General features: G+C 47.8%; 1 protein-coding gene and 1 long non-coding RNA gene across 5 annotated transcripts in view; one reads left to right on the top strand and one right to left on the bottom strand.

Moving 5' to 3' along the window:
• The window catches only part of NEDD1 (NEDD1 gamma-tubulin ring complex targeting factor), a 48,372-nt gene extending 46,537 nt beyond the window's left edge, over positions 1-1,835 (bottom strand). Inside the window, exon 1 of one of the 3 annotated variants that reach the window (XM_006118281.4) lies at positions 1,705-1,835. Coding sequence is in view for 1 of the 3 variants with exons in the window: in XM_006118280.4 (XP_006118342.2) it covers positions 935-1,001 (67 nt within the window). In the remaining 2 variants the exon portion in view is untranslated. Of the gene's footprint in view, positions 1-934; positions 1,317-1,473; positions 1,634-1,704 lie in introns of those variants that run through there. The other 2 variants (XM_075933837.1, XM_006118280.4) reach the window with 2 other exon arrangements.
• LOC142830216 (uncharacterized) overlaps positions 1,316-16,130 on the top strand; it is a 47,479-nt gene continuing 32,664 nt past the window's right edge. For both annotated transcript variants that reach the window (XR_012905262.1, XR_012905263.1), the window contains exon 1: positions 1,316-1,547. This is a non-coding gene — a long non-coding RNA (uncharacterized LOC142830216). The remainder of the gene's footprint in view (positions 1,548-16,130) is intronic.

Here is a 16,130-nt window from a genome sequence, read left to right as displayed (position 1 = left end):
GGCTGAAGCCTTATAGGTGGTACATTTCCCCTCACCCTCTTGTAAATACTTAATTCTTTAAGTTCTTAATTGCTTCATTCTGAACCATGAGTATTTCAGAAACCACTTTTGAGAAACAGTAGATGGGAGCTATTCAGACTAAAATGGATTGTTCAAGTAAAGAATGGAAGTTTGATCTGTAAGCACTCCAGTACTTCCCCACCCTAGATCATATAAGGAGGTGGGGGGGAAATCTTAATCTGTGGTTTTAGTGACACAGGTCATACAAAAGAATATGAAATTTCAAATTTGCTGTCACTATCAATGCTGTTGGGTTTGGCTCTACATTCAACTTTGACAATAACAATAGACTACTTGGTTTCACTTTTCTTTATAGTCCCTTTTCTTTTCAGCTTCCTACTCAATAGCATCATTTTCTTTTTTGATTGTTTAGAAACATTTCTATAGGATAGCTGGTTATTGTGCCTAAACAAACTGATACTTTCACTTAACTCAAGTTATTTTTAAAAATCCACACATGCAAATTAACCCTCAATCCGAGGGCAGGTCTACACTAGGGGGACAGGTGGATCTATGCAACACTATTTGCATTACATTAGCAGAGTAACTCAAATCAACATAGCTTAGTTGTACTTGCCACAGGATCCACACCAAATTAGCTAAATGGAAACAAACTCTCCCATTAACTCCTCTTATTTTTCTCAATCTGGAGTACAGTAGTTAACAGGAGCAATCAGCAGTTGAGCTACCTCATATATTGACACCCCCCCCCCCCCCCCGATAAATCATTGCCCTATGGATCCAGCCCAGCGGAGACACGCTATGTCAATGTTAAAACAGCACTGCTGGGGATTCCTATACCAATGGGAGAAGTTTCTCTATCATTTAAACCTATTCAACACGAAGTCCCCTACCCCATAGATCTACTATTTACCATGATGTCTTCCACATAGTAAGGTCAGCAGGGCTGCTCTCTTGTCAACTCCACCTACTCTTTGCATCCTGTTGGAGTGCCAGAGTTGACAGGAGAGCACTTGGATCAGAGGCGATAAACTAACCCCCGAAGCAGCATCCTGTAGTGATGACAAGCCCTGGGAGCAGCAGTAACTAGGTCGACGGAAGAATTCCCAGACTGAGCTAGAGGAATGCAGCTACACCAGGGGGCTAGGCTTAGGCCTGGCTTTTCCAGAGCCCCCAGCACGGAGGTAGCGGAGTCTAACTATAGAACAAAACAGCAGATGTAGCTCAGGCCTAACCCAACCCCCCTGGCTCCCGGGGGACAGTTGAGCGACGCCCCCCGCACGCAGGTCTCGGCCTCCCCGCGCCGCCTCGCCCGGGGCTGGTTTCTAGCAGGCCCCGGGCGAGGTCCCCGCGCCGAGCCCCTGGGCGGGCTGCCTGGGTTAAACTGCGCTGCGGCGGCATCGGAATTGCGGGAACTTCGCTCTTGCTCCCCGTGCCGGCGGTTTCACGTGCCTGCGGACCGGAGAGGGAACTGACGGGGGGGGGGGGCAGGCCGTCCGACTCGGCGGGAGGTGTCCGCTGCCCAGGTAACCGGCACCTGGTCCTCCAGCGTTAAGCCCGCTCCGCCGCCCTCCCCTTTCCTATTGGCTAGGGCGCTCCGGCTTAGAGTCCTCTACAGGGTCCGACTCATGGTTCCAGCCAATGAGCGTTGCTTGCAGGAGCAAGCCCCGCGCAGACACTTACCCACGGGCGCCCCGCCCACTCCCGCTCCTCTGCGCGAGGGAGCTAGAGCGGAGTTTCCGCGCCTCTTGCAACTTAACAGCCCGTCCCAACAGCCACTGCGAGTCCCCAAACGGACTCTTGTGTACGGCGGCCCAGAGAGGGCAAAAGGGATAGAATGCGTTCGCCTTCCCTTTCCGCTACTGCTGCAGCGGCTCCTAGCGGGACGCGGCTGGGGGCCGGGGGATGGAATTGTCAGCGGGGCCTCGGGCCGCGCCCTGTCGTTCCAGGGAACAGGGACGCGTCACTGGTGGGCAGACAAGCGGACGTGCAGGGACAGGCGGACAGACACGTGTGCACAGGCGGGCAGGGACGATGGATGCAAAATCCTGGTTAGCCAGTTAACGGGGGGCACGTGTCACATGTGCAGAGACATGCACGGGCAGGCGGACACATGCGAGGGCTGAGTGACCCGTGGGCGCTGCTCCGGCTCTGCGCTGGGCTGGGGCCTGGCGAGGGGGGCGCAGGCGGAGGCGCACCAAGCTGCCAATGCCAGGGCGGTCTGGGTGGCGCGTTGAAGTGTTTATTGATCATTCCAGTAGCCTGGTCTGTAATGGGGATGAGCTTAGCTCCTGTGGCCAAAACTTTGACAACATTTAGATGTAGGTCCATAAGGACTGGACCAGCGTTTCCCAAACTATGGGCTGTGGCCCGTTACCGGTCTGCGGGAAAAAAATACCGGGCCTCAGCGTGGCTGCCAGGGTGTTCCGGGCTCCTGGACTGCCCATGCAGCGCCAGGTCCCCCAAGCCCTCAGCTGGGCTGGGCTGGGCGGATGCAGCCGTATGTTTCAGGCTCCCGGCAGAGGGATAGTGAGGGTTACCAGGTGAGCTCTTATTGCTGGCTGGAGGGGGGGCAGTTGGATATGGGCTGCAGGGAAGCAGGGTTGGGGCAGTGGAGCTGCCCGGGGGAGATAGGGAGGGTAACGGGTCGGCAGAAGCAGAGCTGGCTGGGCGGGGGGAGGGAGCCGGCTGGCAGAAGCAGGGCTGGCTGGGGGGGAGGCAGAAACCGGCTGGCAGAAGCAGAGGGGGGCGGGGGGAAACGGATAGCAGAAGCAGGGCTGGCCGGGGGGGGCGGGGGGAAACGGATAGCAGAAGCAGGGCTGGCCGGGGGGGGGGGGGGGCAGGAGCAGTGGGGCTGGCCAGGGGAGATCATGGGGGGGGGGGACACCTGGCGGGGGCAGAGAGACTGGCTGGGGAACCGTCCCGTGGAAGCAGGGCTGGCGGGGGCAGCAGGGCTTGCCAGGAGAGATCAGGAGAGAATTGGCTGGCAGGGACAGCAGGGCTGGCCCATAGTGGGCGGGGAGGGGGGGGGGAGGGGGAAGAGAATCAGCCAGCGGGGAGCGGGACAGTTCAGGGCACATGCAGATTCTGAATAAAAATGTAAAAGCGGTGCCTTTTAAATATCCCCACTGCTAACAGTGAGGTTTAAAGGCACTACAATGTGTCAGAATGAAGAGAACCTGGTTGGTGCATTCACCATCCGGAATGAGAATATGGATAAAAAATTCCAAAGATGGTGTCAGCTTCCTGAAAATAAATGAGCCCCTTTTCAATACACGATGTGGTGGTGCAGGGTTTTATTGGATTACAGTCCATTTTTCCAATCCATATTCCCTTAACTTGCTGGTAAGAATGTTATGGGTGGTCGTATCAAAAGCTTTACTAAAGCTGGCCCTGGGGGCGTTGAGAGGACCAAAACCAGTGTATTTGCATATCATCATTTGCTTAATGAATATGCAAATATGCAAATGAATGTTACTGGTCCTCCGAAAGCTCGCGAATGGATTTACTGGTCCCCGTGTCAAAAAGCTTGGGAACCCTGGGACTGGTCCATATCATCATAATGGGTCAATGTCTAGTCCAGTTTCTTGCATGTGCCACTCAGGTTATGTGTGCACCACCTAGCCTAACGGGGCTTCTCATGGTGACTGGCTTCTGTAATACTAAATAGATCGATAGAGCAAAAAAAAGTACCCAGACGTGAACTACTTCAAGACAGGCTAAAAAGAAAAAACAACAAAATTCCACTTGTCATCACCTACAGACCACAACTTAAACCTCTCCAAGACATTATCAACAATCTACAACCTATCTTGAAAAATGACCCTTCACTCTCAGAGGCCTTGGGGGAAAGGCTCACTTACAGACAACCCCCTAACCTCAAATTATTTTCAATAACCACATAACACACCTCCATCACAATCATCCAGGAACCCAGCCCTGCAATCAGCCCCAGTGTCAACTCTGCCCTCACATCTACACCAGCGATTCATCACTGGACCCAACCACATCAGCTACCAAATCAGAGGCTCATTTAACTGCCATCAAATGCCAATAATGTCCCACTGACATGTATATTGGCCAAACTGGACAGTCTCTATGGGAAAAAATGAATGAACACAAATCAGATATCCAAAAAGGCAATACAGAAAAAACCTGTTGGAGAACACTTTAATCTACCTCGACACTCATTAATAGATTTCCAAGTCACCGGTTTGTTTTAATCAAATTCACAAGCCAAATACACAGAGAAGGATTGGAACTTAACTTCATTTACAAGTTTAATTCTTATGCAAATGGTATGAACAAAGAGATTGGCTGGCTCACACACTACCTTCCACATCCTATGACTTAACCCACCATCCAAACAATGGAGGTGCTAATGGTTCTTATCAGCCTCTTGTAACTATTTAGTCTTTAAAGGTGCTACTACACTATTTGTTGTTTTTTAAGTTTTTCCTTTTACAGACTCAGGTACCCCTTTGAAGCTTATCTACTCATTGTCTCTCTTTTTTTCTTACTCCCCTCCTTTTTTTCTCCTTTCTCTTTTATTCCTCCCTCTTCAGCCCCCTCTTATTTATTCTTGGATCTGGACTTCTAACACTCCTGTCATCTGAAGAAGTGGGCTGTGCCCAAGAAAGCTCATGATACCGTCTACATGTTTTGTTAGTCTTTAAGGTGCTGCTAGTCTATTTTTTTTAAGTTTTTCCTGTTACAGACTAACTCGGCTACTCCTCTGATGCTATATATTTGAGGGAGGTTGTCTGTTGGCTTATCTCTTTGTTCAAGAACTCCTCATAAACAGTAAGAGCTAGGAGGTCAAATTCAATGTACAGCTTCCTCTTATCATAACTTAAAACAAGGTAATGATTTGGTTGTGCCAGAAAAATGGGAATGGGATTGCTTCTCATATAACCATACAGAAAAGAGACAGAATCACCAGGCACGCGCACGCACACACGCACACACACACACATACACACACCCCTCCCCCGCATCCAGAACTGCCCCAACTCTGAGATTTCTACCCCTCCAAATGCCCACTAGAGTGGGCAGGGGTGGGCTGAATCCTCGCCCATCCCCACCATTTCAAACTAGACATTGTTGGCTGTTCCCCTTTGTCAGGATGTGAGGGGAAAGTGCAGTTTGCTGCATTCATCAATCTGACTGGGGAACATTGATGGCAGACAAACATAGAGATCTCCTGGTCTCCTCAACTTTCAATTCACCTTTTCTCTGCACCAACATTTCTTTCAGCCCCAAGACTGGATGTATCTCCAAAAGAAAGAACACTAATGCCACAGAAGTCCTTTGAAAAGAGCTGTTGGTGCAGGAGATAAAACATGAGCAATGATTTTTTGATCATGATGAATGTAAGGAATAAAGACACAATGCTAAAGGCTGTCAGGAAAAGTAATGGCATTTTGTAGAACGGTAGCATGATTTTGTTTTTTCTTGACCTTAGCTCACTTACATAGACCAGGACAACTGAAGTGAACCAGATAAATCACCATTTTATCAGAAAAGGAGTTGACATAGGCATTTTATACCTAGCAATGCTGAGATCATTTATTAGGTAAAGACTCACTGAAAGCACAGCCAATACCAAGGAAGCAAAGGGTTCAAGCAATCTGCACTGTATCATTTTGTTTTGCTGCTTTTGTTTTTAATAGCTCCTTAGTAGACTTTTAAAGCTAGAGAATAATGACAATATGAAGCACCGACGCTGGCTTTGAGGAACTGACAACTGTCCATTTAACACATCAAACATTTCTCTTGTTGGAAAGCTCAAAGAAGCTGGAGTAGCAACTCTCATTCACAGGCATAAATGCAAAGAAGTGCTGTTGCATGGCTGATTATTAAAAATAAATGGGGAGCAGAGACAGAAGGTCTGACCTGGAAAGTTCAGTGTAAGAGATGAACCTTCTCCAAAATGAGGTCGCTTTATTTATATTTATTACTAGAAAATTTACTCAGAGTTGCTCAGGTCCTTACCTCAAATAATTTTTGTTTTTCTTCATTTAAATCATTGCTCTGGGGTGGGGCTGAGGATGAAGAATTCAGTTACAGGCTATCTTGGGGAGAGAAGACTACCCCAGCCTTCTCTCTCTGCAGCAATTTGGGGCCAGGTGAGAAGCGCTTCTCAATGGCCAGTGCAGCTTCAATGGGCACAGCTAGGGGAGGGCTGCATGTCACTCAGCTGCAGTAGGTCCAGGTTGTGTATACAGCTGCGTTGGCATAGACGGTGCTGTGGTAGACTGTAGAATGAGCTATGCTGGCTTCAGGTATGGGTCACATAGTCACATAGGGTATGTCTACACTACCCCGCTAGTTCGAACTAGCGGGGTAATGTAGGCATACCGCACTTGCAAATGAAGCCCGGGATTTGAATTTCCCGGGCTTCATTTGCATAAGCCGGCCGGCGCCATTTTTAAATGCCGGCTTGTTCGAACCCCGTGCCGCGTGTAGCCACGCGGCACGGGCTAGATAGTTCGAACTAGCAAGCCACGTGGAACGAGGTGTACAGATAGTTCGGAATGGCTTGCTAGTTCGAACTATCTAGCCCGTGCCGCGTGTAGCCGCGCGGCACGGGGTTCGAACAAGCCAGCATTTAAAAATGGCGCCGGCTGGCTTATGCAAATGAAGCCCGGGAAATTCAAATCCCGGGCTTCATTTGCAAGTGCGGTATGCCTACATTACCACCCTAGTTCAAACTAGGGTGGTAGTGTAGACATACCCATAGTTACTTGCAAGTTTGCCATAGAACAGGCAGGGGCAACCAATCATCATAATGATAACTCTGAAGATTTGGTTGACTCTTCTTGTTTGACCATTAGTCTGTGGGTGATGGGTAAATGAGGCAAGGGACTTAATGTAAAGGGTGCTGAGAAATTCCTGCCAGAATCAGGAGATAAATTGGCATCCCCAGTTTGATGTGTCTGTCAGTAATGCATGGTAACAGATGACATTTTCTGGGAAGAGCCAGCGGCCATGTTTATGCTAATGAGGCGCAGGATATTTAAATCCTGGCTTCATTAGCAATTTCGATGTGCCTAATCTACAGCTCTCTGTTGACAGAGAGGTGTAGTCTAGACACACCCTGGGTGCCCAACTTGAGAGATGCAGGTTTTCCTCAGGTGTCATAGACTAAGTCTACATTAGGGGGCAATGCTGAGCTAAAGGACATAACTCCAGCTATGTGAATAGAGTAGCCTAGTGTTGATGTACCTTAATTTGAGTTACAACAGCATCTCCACTGCAGAGGATTTACAGGAACATGATCTGTAGTCAATTTAGTAGGTCTTTACTAGACATGCTAAATCAACCCCTGCTGCGCCATCTCCTGATAAGTATAGAGAAGGCCAAAGAAGTAACTAACACCACCCTTTTACTGCAGGACAGGGATAAGCCCAGTAACATGCTTGTCCCAGCTGCTAGTCTTCAAACTATGGAATTAAACAAGAAACAGTCCTGTCTCCTAATATTTGCGGGGACGCGGAGATTGATGGAGTGCATATTGCAGAAATTAGAGTATGAAGCTAACAAAGACTTATCTGAGTTTAACAGACTATAAACCCTAGTCTACATTCAGTGGTAAGGGAAGAAAAATCCATCCATATTCCTATAATATAGAAATCTAGAAGCAATTTACTTTGCAATTAATTTTATGTTTTACTCTATGCAATTGTTGAAAATGTGTTTAAATATGAACTTTCTTCCTTACAAGCAGGTTGTTAACTAAGGAATTTAATTATATGTTAAAGAAAAATGTTGTCTTTAATGCTATCTTCTGGAACCTGAAACGAATCCTTAATCCTGTGTTTATGAAAGTAAAATCTGCTGCTATGGATACAATTATATTAAAATTTCAGCATTACCATTTCTCTGAAGTGCTAAGGGGAGATTGTAGAACAAATTCTTATTTCAATAAAAAAAATCATTAATAGCATAAAATATTTATAAATGAATGTGAAAAGAATTCTATTGGATATGGGTCTCCTCTGTAACAAAAAATCTTTTTACTTATACAGCACTTTTCACCTGATGCTCTCGTAGTGCTTTACAAATATTAATTAAGCCTCACAAAAACCCTCTTTATTCTTCAAGGTGACCTTCAAAAAGAAAAAAGGAAGTATGGATCTGATAAATGGATTGTAAGGTGGATAGAAAGCTGGCTATATTGTCAGGTTCAATGGGTAGTGATCAATGGCTCGATGTCTGGTTGGTGGTCGGTGTCAAGCGTAGTGCCCCCAAGGGTCAGTTCTGGGGCTAGTTTTGCTCAACATCTTTATTAATGACCTGGATGAGGGGATGGATTGTAGCCTCAGCATGACACTAAAATAGGCTGAGGGATTTGGGCTTATTTAGTCTATAGAAGAGAAGAGTGAGGGGGGATTTGATAGCAGTCTTTAACTACCTGAAGGGGGCTTCCTGAGAGGATGGAAAGAGGCTGTTCTCAGTGGTGACAAATGATAGAACGAGAAACAATGGTCTCAAGTTGCAGTAGGGAGGTCTAGGTTGGATATTAGGAAAGACTGGAATGGGTTACCTAGGGAGGTGGTAGAATCTCAATCCCTAGAGGTTTTTAAATCCCAGCTTGACAAAGCCCTGGCTGGGATGATTTGGTTGGCATTGATCCTGCTTTGAGCTCGGGGTTGGACTCAATGACCTCCTGAGATGTCTTCCAAACCTATGATTCTATGAAAAGAATAAACACGAGGAATGTATTTTTTTTATATTTTCGGTACTTGTTGTGGGGTCTTTTTGAGGACTCTGGCTCTGTAGAGGGAGCATTCTCAGCCTTTAATTAGTTGTGAATCTTTACTCCCAACTATATTAGGCATTTGAGTTAATTATGAGTTATAACAGAGGTTTAAACCGTTTCACTAAAATATATATGTAAGCAGGGTCCGAATCACTGCTTCCAATTCAACCAACTGAAAGGGGAAAGGAGTTGTGGGTGTGGTTATGCTCATTCAGTTGTTTAGCCAGCGAGATAATCAACTGTTGATATGTAAATACAGCTCATGCTGGAATGAGAAAGAGATCGTAGGTGTGGTTATGTAAATCCAGTTCAGCCAGTGCTATAGGCCTGATGGATGGTCAGTTGTTAGAATGGAATGTGGTGTATTGTAACTAATTTGGATGTTGTGGGGTTGAGCTTGTGGAGGCCAAGTTTGCTGAAAGTCCCCTTGTCTGGGCTGGTGCTGGGAACAAGCACAGTACTGAGATGAGGTCCTCGACGAAGACCTGGATGGTCGTGATTCAGCTTCTGACTCTGAAGAGTATTCAGATGCAGACCACGGCGGTGCCATGGGTGGTGCTTTGGAGAGGTGATGCTGTCTGAATCTCTCCATGGACTCCGGCTTCCCCGTATGCACTTGTCTAGGTGGGAGCATGGTGGCTGGTGCTGGAGGATCGGTGCCTGGCGCCCTTTGCAGCACAGCAGGTGGAGCCTTCTCCAGTACCGAAGGCGGTACTGACGTTGTAGCTGGCGACACCGATCCCATCTGCAGTGCCGTTTGACGTAGCATTGTAGTGGGCAGTACCACCGTTGGTGGTGCTGACCAAGATCTGTGCCCTGCCGCTGTTACCGGTGCCGCTGAGGCCCCTGGTGCTGTAGGCGAACACTCCCAGTACTGAGGGAGCACAGGCTGAGGAGAAGACGTCATGAGCTCTATCAGCTCTTGCGCTGCTTCAAAGGTCTCTGGCATGGATGGCCTTTGCAGCTGTATCTGCTCCAGACTATGTTCCCACACCGTGTCATCGTGATGCCTCTGGGTGCCATCTTCCCGTCGGCACAGGGGGGATCAGGAGAGTGAATGTAACCGGTGCCGGCTCTTGTGCAGTCTCTTGGCCGGAGACCTCCCTCTGTTGTTCATTTTCTTCTTCGGCACCGGAGGCTGGAATCGGTGCCTTGGTGCCGAAGGCTTTGGTGCTGCGGTATGGAGAGGTTTCCTGCATGGATGCTGGTGCACTGTGGACCGCACCTCCCTTTTCTGGTGCCGGTTGAAGTGCTGACTCCATTACAATGAGTTTTAAGCAGGAATTTTTCTCTCTTTTGGTTCTTGGCTTAAAACTTCTGCAGATTTTACAGGAGTTCGTCAAGTGTGCCTCCCCCAGACACTTTAAGCAAGAGTCATGGGAGTCTCCACGCAGCATCAGTATAGCACAGGACGCACAGGGTTTGAAACCGTGCGGGCCTGGCATACCCTCCCCCAAAGGGGAAAGAACACTCAAAATACCTAAGTGCTAACTATACTATTAAATGCAAACTAAGGCTAAAGAACTCTTTACACTACAAAGAACCCTGATCACTGGATTAATAAGTCAACAAGAGAAGCTGCAACAACTGTCACAGGTGATAAGAAGGAACTGAAGTGGGGGAGGGCTGGCAGAGGTATTTATGCCTTGTTATCGTGGTGCCACTCCAGAGGGCAACCTGCCGGCCCAACGGGTACCTCTGGAGAAAAAATGCTCCGGGAACTGTGCACGCAGCACGTGCACGCAGCACGCACATGCACCTAATTCCAATGCACATGAGCAACCACTTGAAGAAGGAGGAACTTGAACCAGCAGGCTACATGCTCTCTAGGTGTGAGCTGTGAGACTGGTTCAACCTGTCTCTTCCCTCCCTTTCACCCCCCCCCCCCCCCCGTTCTAAGGATAGACCTAAAACAGACTCCATAAGGAGTCTCTTTGTTAGTTTGAAATACTATTCCAGTGGGAGCTGGAATCTTTTGGCCAGCCTAAGTGGTGAGCCAAGAGCTGAAATCACTAGGTTTAGCACAGAGCCAGACCGATCATGGAAGCAGCAGCTGGCAGGAGCAAGCGGTCATTAGGGTGGCTGGCAGCAGTGGCCAGCAGGCAGCCGGTAGGAATAGCAGCAGGCAGCTGGCAGGAGCAGGCGGCAGGTGGCCAGTAGGAACAGCGGCAGGCAGCCAGCAGGGTGGCTGTCAGGAGCGGGCAGCCAGCAGGGCAGTTGGCAGGAATAGGCAACCAGCAGGGCGGCCAGCGGGTGGCTAGTAAGAGCAGCAGCAGGCAGTTAGCAGGGAGGACTGGCAGGAGCAGGTGGCCAGCAGGCAGGAGCAGCAGCAAGTGGTCAACAGCTTGGGTGAGATGCCTCCTATTCCCCCACCCCCAAGAGTGGGAGGTGAGCTCTGAAAATGACCCCTGAGCTCTGAAATACCCTGACCAAGGGCAGCAACTCTGAGTGGGGTACGGAGAAAGCTTGGGCATGTGAATGGGACATTTACATTGCTGGACTTATGTGCTTGAGAGGCAAAGGACATTGCTCAATCCATTTGAGCTGGGATGTTTACTCGTGGTTTGGTTAGGAATTTTCCCAATACAATTTTGGTATTTTTCCAAGCTAATGCCATGTTAATTCTCTCCCTCTTACATTAAAAGTTTATTTTCTATGCTCAGACTCTGTGCTTGTGAGTGGAGAAGCATTGCCTCTCAGAGGCTCCCAGGGTTTTTTGATTTTCCCAGGCTACTGGGTGGGGGCTTGAGCCAGTTCTGTGAGAGATGGATGAAAAGAAACCCCGAGATATTGAACCCAGCCCTGGCTGCTGCCAACACTACCTGGCAAAAGGGTTACATTTGTTACCTAATTAGTTCTTCGGGTTTGATTTCTTGATTCTTCCAATGTGATAATCCTAGTAGTACTCCTCTTATCCATAGTGTTGAGGAAAAACAACCAACACAACCCCCCGAGTGTGTGCTGTGACTAGCAGCTGGAAACTGTTGGCTTCTAATTTAAGTTTGAAATCTAGAAGGCTCTGCTGATTGGCTGAGCCTTGGTACAGGGAGGGACTATCAGGCAGTCCAAGGCTTTATAAAGGAGTGAGTCAGCGACCAGGGAGCTTCCAAACAGGTGATTGCAAACAGGGAGTTTAGAGAGGGAGTTTGGAAGGGGAGAAGAAAGGGAGCGAGGTACTCTGGTCTTTCCTTTAAACCCTTTTTTAGGCTAGCAGGTATGGATGGTGATAGTTCGGCTGTTGTTACCTGCACAGCATGTGCCATGTTTGTCTTCCTCCCGGAAGAAAGAAGAGATTTCATCTGCACTAAGTGCAAGCTGGAGGAAAAAATTAGAGGACTGGAGGTCCAAATGTCGACACTACACTCAATCAGAGAGGATGAAGACTTCCTCGACAGAAGGCAGTATTTAATCCTGCAAGCAAGGCAGGTGGAAGAGCCAGAGAGGGCAGTACAGGACGAGGAAGAGAACTGGCAGCATGTAACTTCTAGAAGGAAAAAAAAAAGCCAGCACAGGAATCCCCCATTCCTACTGAGGTAAGTAATCACTTTCAGGCTCTCTCCACAGGCTCTGTGATGGAGAATGCTTTGGAAGGGACTTCACAAGGAAGAAATCAAAAGGGAACCACTGCAACTGGAAGACATGGGATGCATAGTCCTAGGGATGGTCGTTCCACGACCACCACCCCTAAAAGAAGAAGGCAGGTGGTGATGGTCGGGGACTCCCTCCTAAGAGGGACTGAGCCATCCATCTGCCATCCGGACCTGGAATCTCGAGAGGTGGGCTGCTTACCGGGAGCTAGAATTCAGGATTTGACCAAGAGGCTTACCAAACTGATCAAACCTTTGGAACGCTACCCCTTCCTGCTTCTCCACATGGGAACTAACAATACTGCCAAGAATGACCTTCAGCAGGTTACTACAGATTACGTAGAGTTGGGAAGAAGGATCAAAGAATTTGGAGCGCAAGTAGTGTTCTTGTCCATCCTCTCTGTTGAAGGGAAAGGACTGGGCAGGGATTGTCGAATTGAGGAAGTAAATGCGTGGTTGCACAGATGGTGTCACAGAGAGGGCTTTGGTTTCTTCAACCATGGGACTCTGTTCCAGGCACAAGGATTGTTAGGAAGAGATGGGATCCACCTAACAAAGAGAGGAAGGAGCATGCTTTCAGGCAGTCTTGCAAACTTAGTGAGGAGGGCTTTAAACTAGGTTTGTTGGGGGATGGTGACCAAAACCCTGAGTGGAGCGGGGAAGTCGGATACCGGGAAGAAATGCAAAGAGGAACGAGCAACAAAGGTGGACCCCTGATTCGAATGCAGAGGGTAAGGTGATCAACTGGTTATCTAAGGTGTTTGTACACCAATGTGAGAAGCCTAGGTAACAAACAGGAAGAATTGGAGGCCCTGGACCAGTCCAAGAACTACGATTTGATTGGGATAACTGAGACTTGGTGGGATGACTCACATGACTGCAGTGCTTCATGGACGGATATAAACTGTTCAGGAAGAACAGGCAGGGGAGAAAAGGATGAGGAGTTGCACTGTATGTAAGAGCACTATGATTGCTCAGAACTCCAGTATATAGAGGGGAGAAAAGCCTGTTGAGAGTCTATGGGTTAAGCTCAGAGGTGTAAGGAACAGCAGTGATGTTGTGGCTGGTGTCTACTACAGGCCACCAAATCAGGTAGATGAGGTTTTCTTCAGACAACTGAGAGAAGTTTCCAGATCGCAGGCCCTGGTTCTCATGGGGGACTTTAATCACCCTGACATCTGTTGGGAGACCAATACGGCAGTACACAGGCAATTCAGGAAGTTTTTGGAGAATGTTGGGGATAACTTCTTGGTACAAGTGCTGCAGGATCCAATCAGGGGCTGTGCGCAGCTTGACCTGCTACTCACAAACAGGGAGGAACTAACAGGGGAAGTAGAGATAGGTGACAACCTAGGAAGCAGTGATCATGAGATGGTAGATTTCAAGATCCTGACCAAAGGAAGAAAAGAGAGTAATAAAATACACACCTTGAACTTCAGAAAATCAGACTTTGACTCCCTCAGAGATCTGATGGGCAGAATCCACTGGCATGCTAACATGAAAGGGAAAGGAGCCCAGGAGAGCTGTAAGTATTTAAAAGAAGCCTTATTGAAGGCACAGAAAGAAACCATTCCAATGCATAGCAAGAGAAGCAAATATGGTAGGAGACCGGATTGGCTTACCGGGAAATCCTTGGTGAACTTAAGCACAAAAAGGGAGCTTACAAAAAGTGGAAACTTGGACAGATGACTAGGGAGGGGTATAAATGTATAGCTCGAGAATGCAGGGAAGTTATCGGGAAGGCAAAAGCGCAACTGGAATTGCAACTCGCAAGGGATGTGAAGGATAACAAGAAAGGTTTCTACAGGCATGTTAGCAAGAAGAAGGTGATCAGAGAGAGTGTGGGGTCTCTACTGGATGAAGGTGGTAACCTAGTGACAGATGATGTGGGGAAAGCTGAAGCACTTAATGCTTTCCTTGCCTTTGTCTTCACGGACAAGGTCAGCTCCCAGACTAATGTGCTAAGTGACGCAATATGGGATGAAGGTGAACAGCCCTTGGTGGGGAAAGAACAGGTTAGGAGCTATTTAGAAAAGCTAAACATACATCCATCCATGGATCTGGACTTAATACATCCGAGAGTACTGAGGGAGTTGGCAAATGTCATTGAGGAGCCTTTGGCCATTATCTTTGAAAAGTCATGGAGACCAGGAGAGATCCCAGATAATTGGAAAAAGGTAAATGTAGTGCCCATCTTTAAGAAAGGAAAGAAGGATGATCCAGGGAACTATAGGCTGGTCAGTCTTACCTCAGTCCCTGGAAAAATCATGGAGGGGATCCTCAAGGAATCCATTTTGAAGCACTTGGAAGAGGGGAAGGTGATCAGGAATAGTCAGTATGGATTCACAAAGGGAAAGTTGTGCCTGACCAATCTGCTTAGCTTCTATGATGAGGTAACTGGCTCTGTGGATATGGGAAAGTCAGTGGATGTGATATATCTTGACTTTAGCAAGGCTTTTGATGCCGTTTCCCACAATATTCTTGCCAGCAAGTTAAGGTAATGTGGATTGGATAAATGGATGGTAAGATGGCTAGAAAACTGGCTGGAAGGTCAGGCCCAGTGAGTAGTGATTAATGGCTCGATGTCAGGGTGGCCCCAAGGTTTGGTTCTGGGACCAGTTTTGTTCAACATCTTTATTAATTACCTGGATGAGAGCATGGATTGCACCCTCAGCAAGTTTGCGGATGACACTAAGCTAAGAGGAGAGGTAGATACAATGGAGGGCAGCGATAGAGTCCAGAGTGACTTGGACAAATTGGATGATTGGGCCACAAGAAATCTGATGAGGTTCAGCAAGGACGAGTGTAGAGTCCTACACTTGGGACGGAAGAATCCCAAGCATTGTTGCAGGATGGGGACCAACTGGCTAAGTAGCAGTTTTGTAGAAAAGGACCTGGGGGTTACAGTGGATGAGAAGCTGGATATGAGTCAACAGTGTGCCCTTGTAGCCAAGAAGTCTAATGGCATATTAGATTGCATTAAGAGGAGCATTGCCAGTCGATCCAGAGATGTGATTATTCCTCTTTTCTCGGCTCTAATGAGTCCACATCTGGAGTATTGTGTCCAGTTCTGGGCCCCCAATTACAGGAAGGATGTGGATGCATTGGAGAGGGTCCAGCGGAGGGCAACCAAAATGATTAGGGGGCTGGAGCATATGACCTACGAGGAGAGGCTGAGGGAGTTGGGTCTATTTAGTCTGCAGAAGAGAAGAGTAAGGGGGGATTTGATAGCAGCCTTCAAACTTCCTGAAGGGAGGTTCCAAAGAGGCTGGGGAAAGGCTGTTCACAGTAGTGATGGATGGCAGAACAAGGAACAATGGTGTCAAGTTGTGGTGGGAGAGGTCCAGATTGGATATTAGGAAAAACTATTTCACTAGGAGGGTGGTGAAGCACTGGAATGGGTTACCTAGGGAAGTAGTGGAGTCTCCATCCCTAGAGGTGTTTAAGTCTCGGCCCTGGCTGGGTTGATTTCATTGGGATTGGTCCTCCCTTGGGCAGGGGGCTGGACTTGATGGCCTTCTAAGGTCTCTTCTAGCTCTGTGATTCTATGTAAAAGTAAACAATTCCCTCACATCTCTTTTAATAAAAGCAATGCACGACAAAAACACAACATTTTTTTTCCTTTACAATTTTTAAATATCATATCTATTTCATCATTTGTTATGCTGAGATACACTCATACAGTGCCTCAGTGAAAATTTTGCTTTTTATTGAGGTCAGGATTTCACTGTTAAGTGTTTACAGTCACACACAGGAAA

Source organism: Pelodiscus sinensis, chromosome 1, assembly GCF_049634645.1.
Source record: "Pelodiscus sinensis isolate JC-2024 chromosome 1, ASM4963464v1, whole genome shotgun sequence".
Taxonomy (NCBI): domain Eukaryota; kingdom Metazoa; phylum Chordata; order Testudines; family Trionychidae; genus Pelodiscus; species Pelodiscus sinensis.
This window is presented reverse-complemented; position numbering and strand designations above follow the sequence as displayed.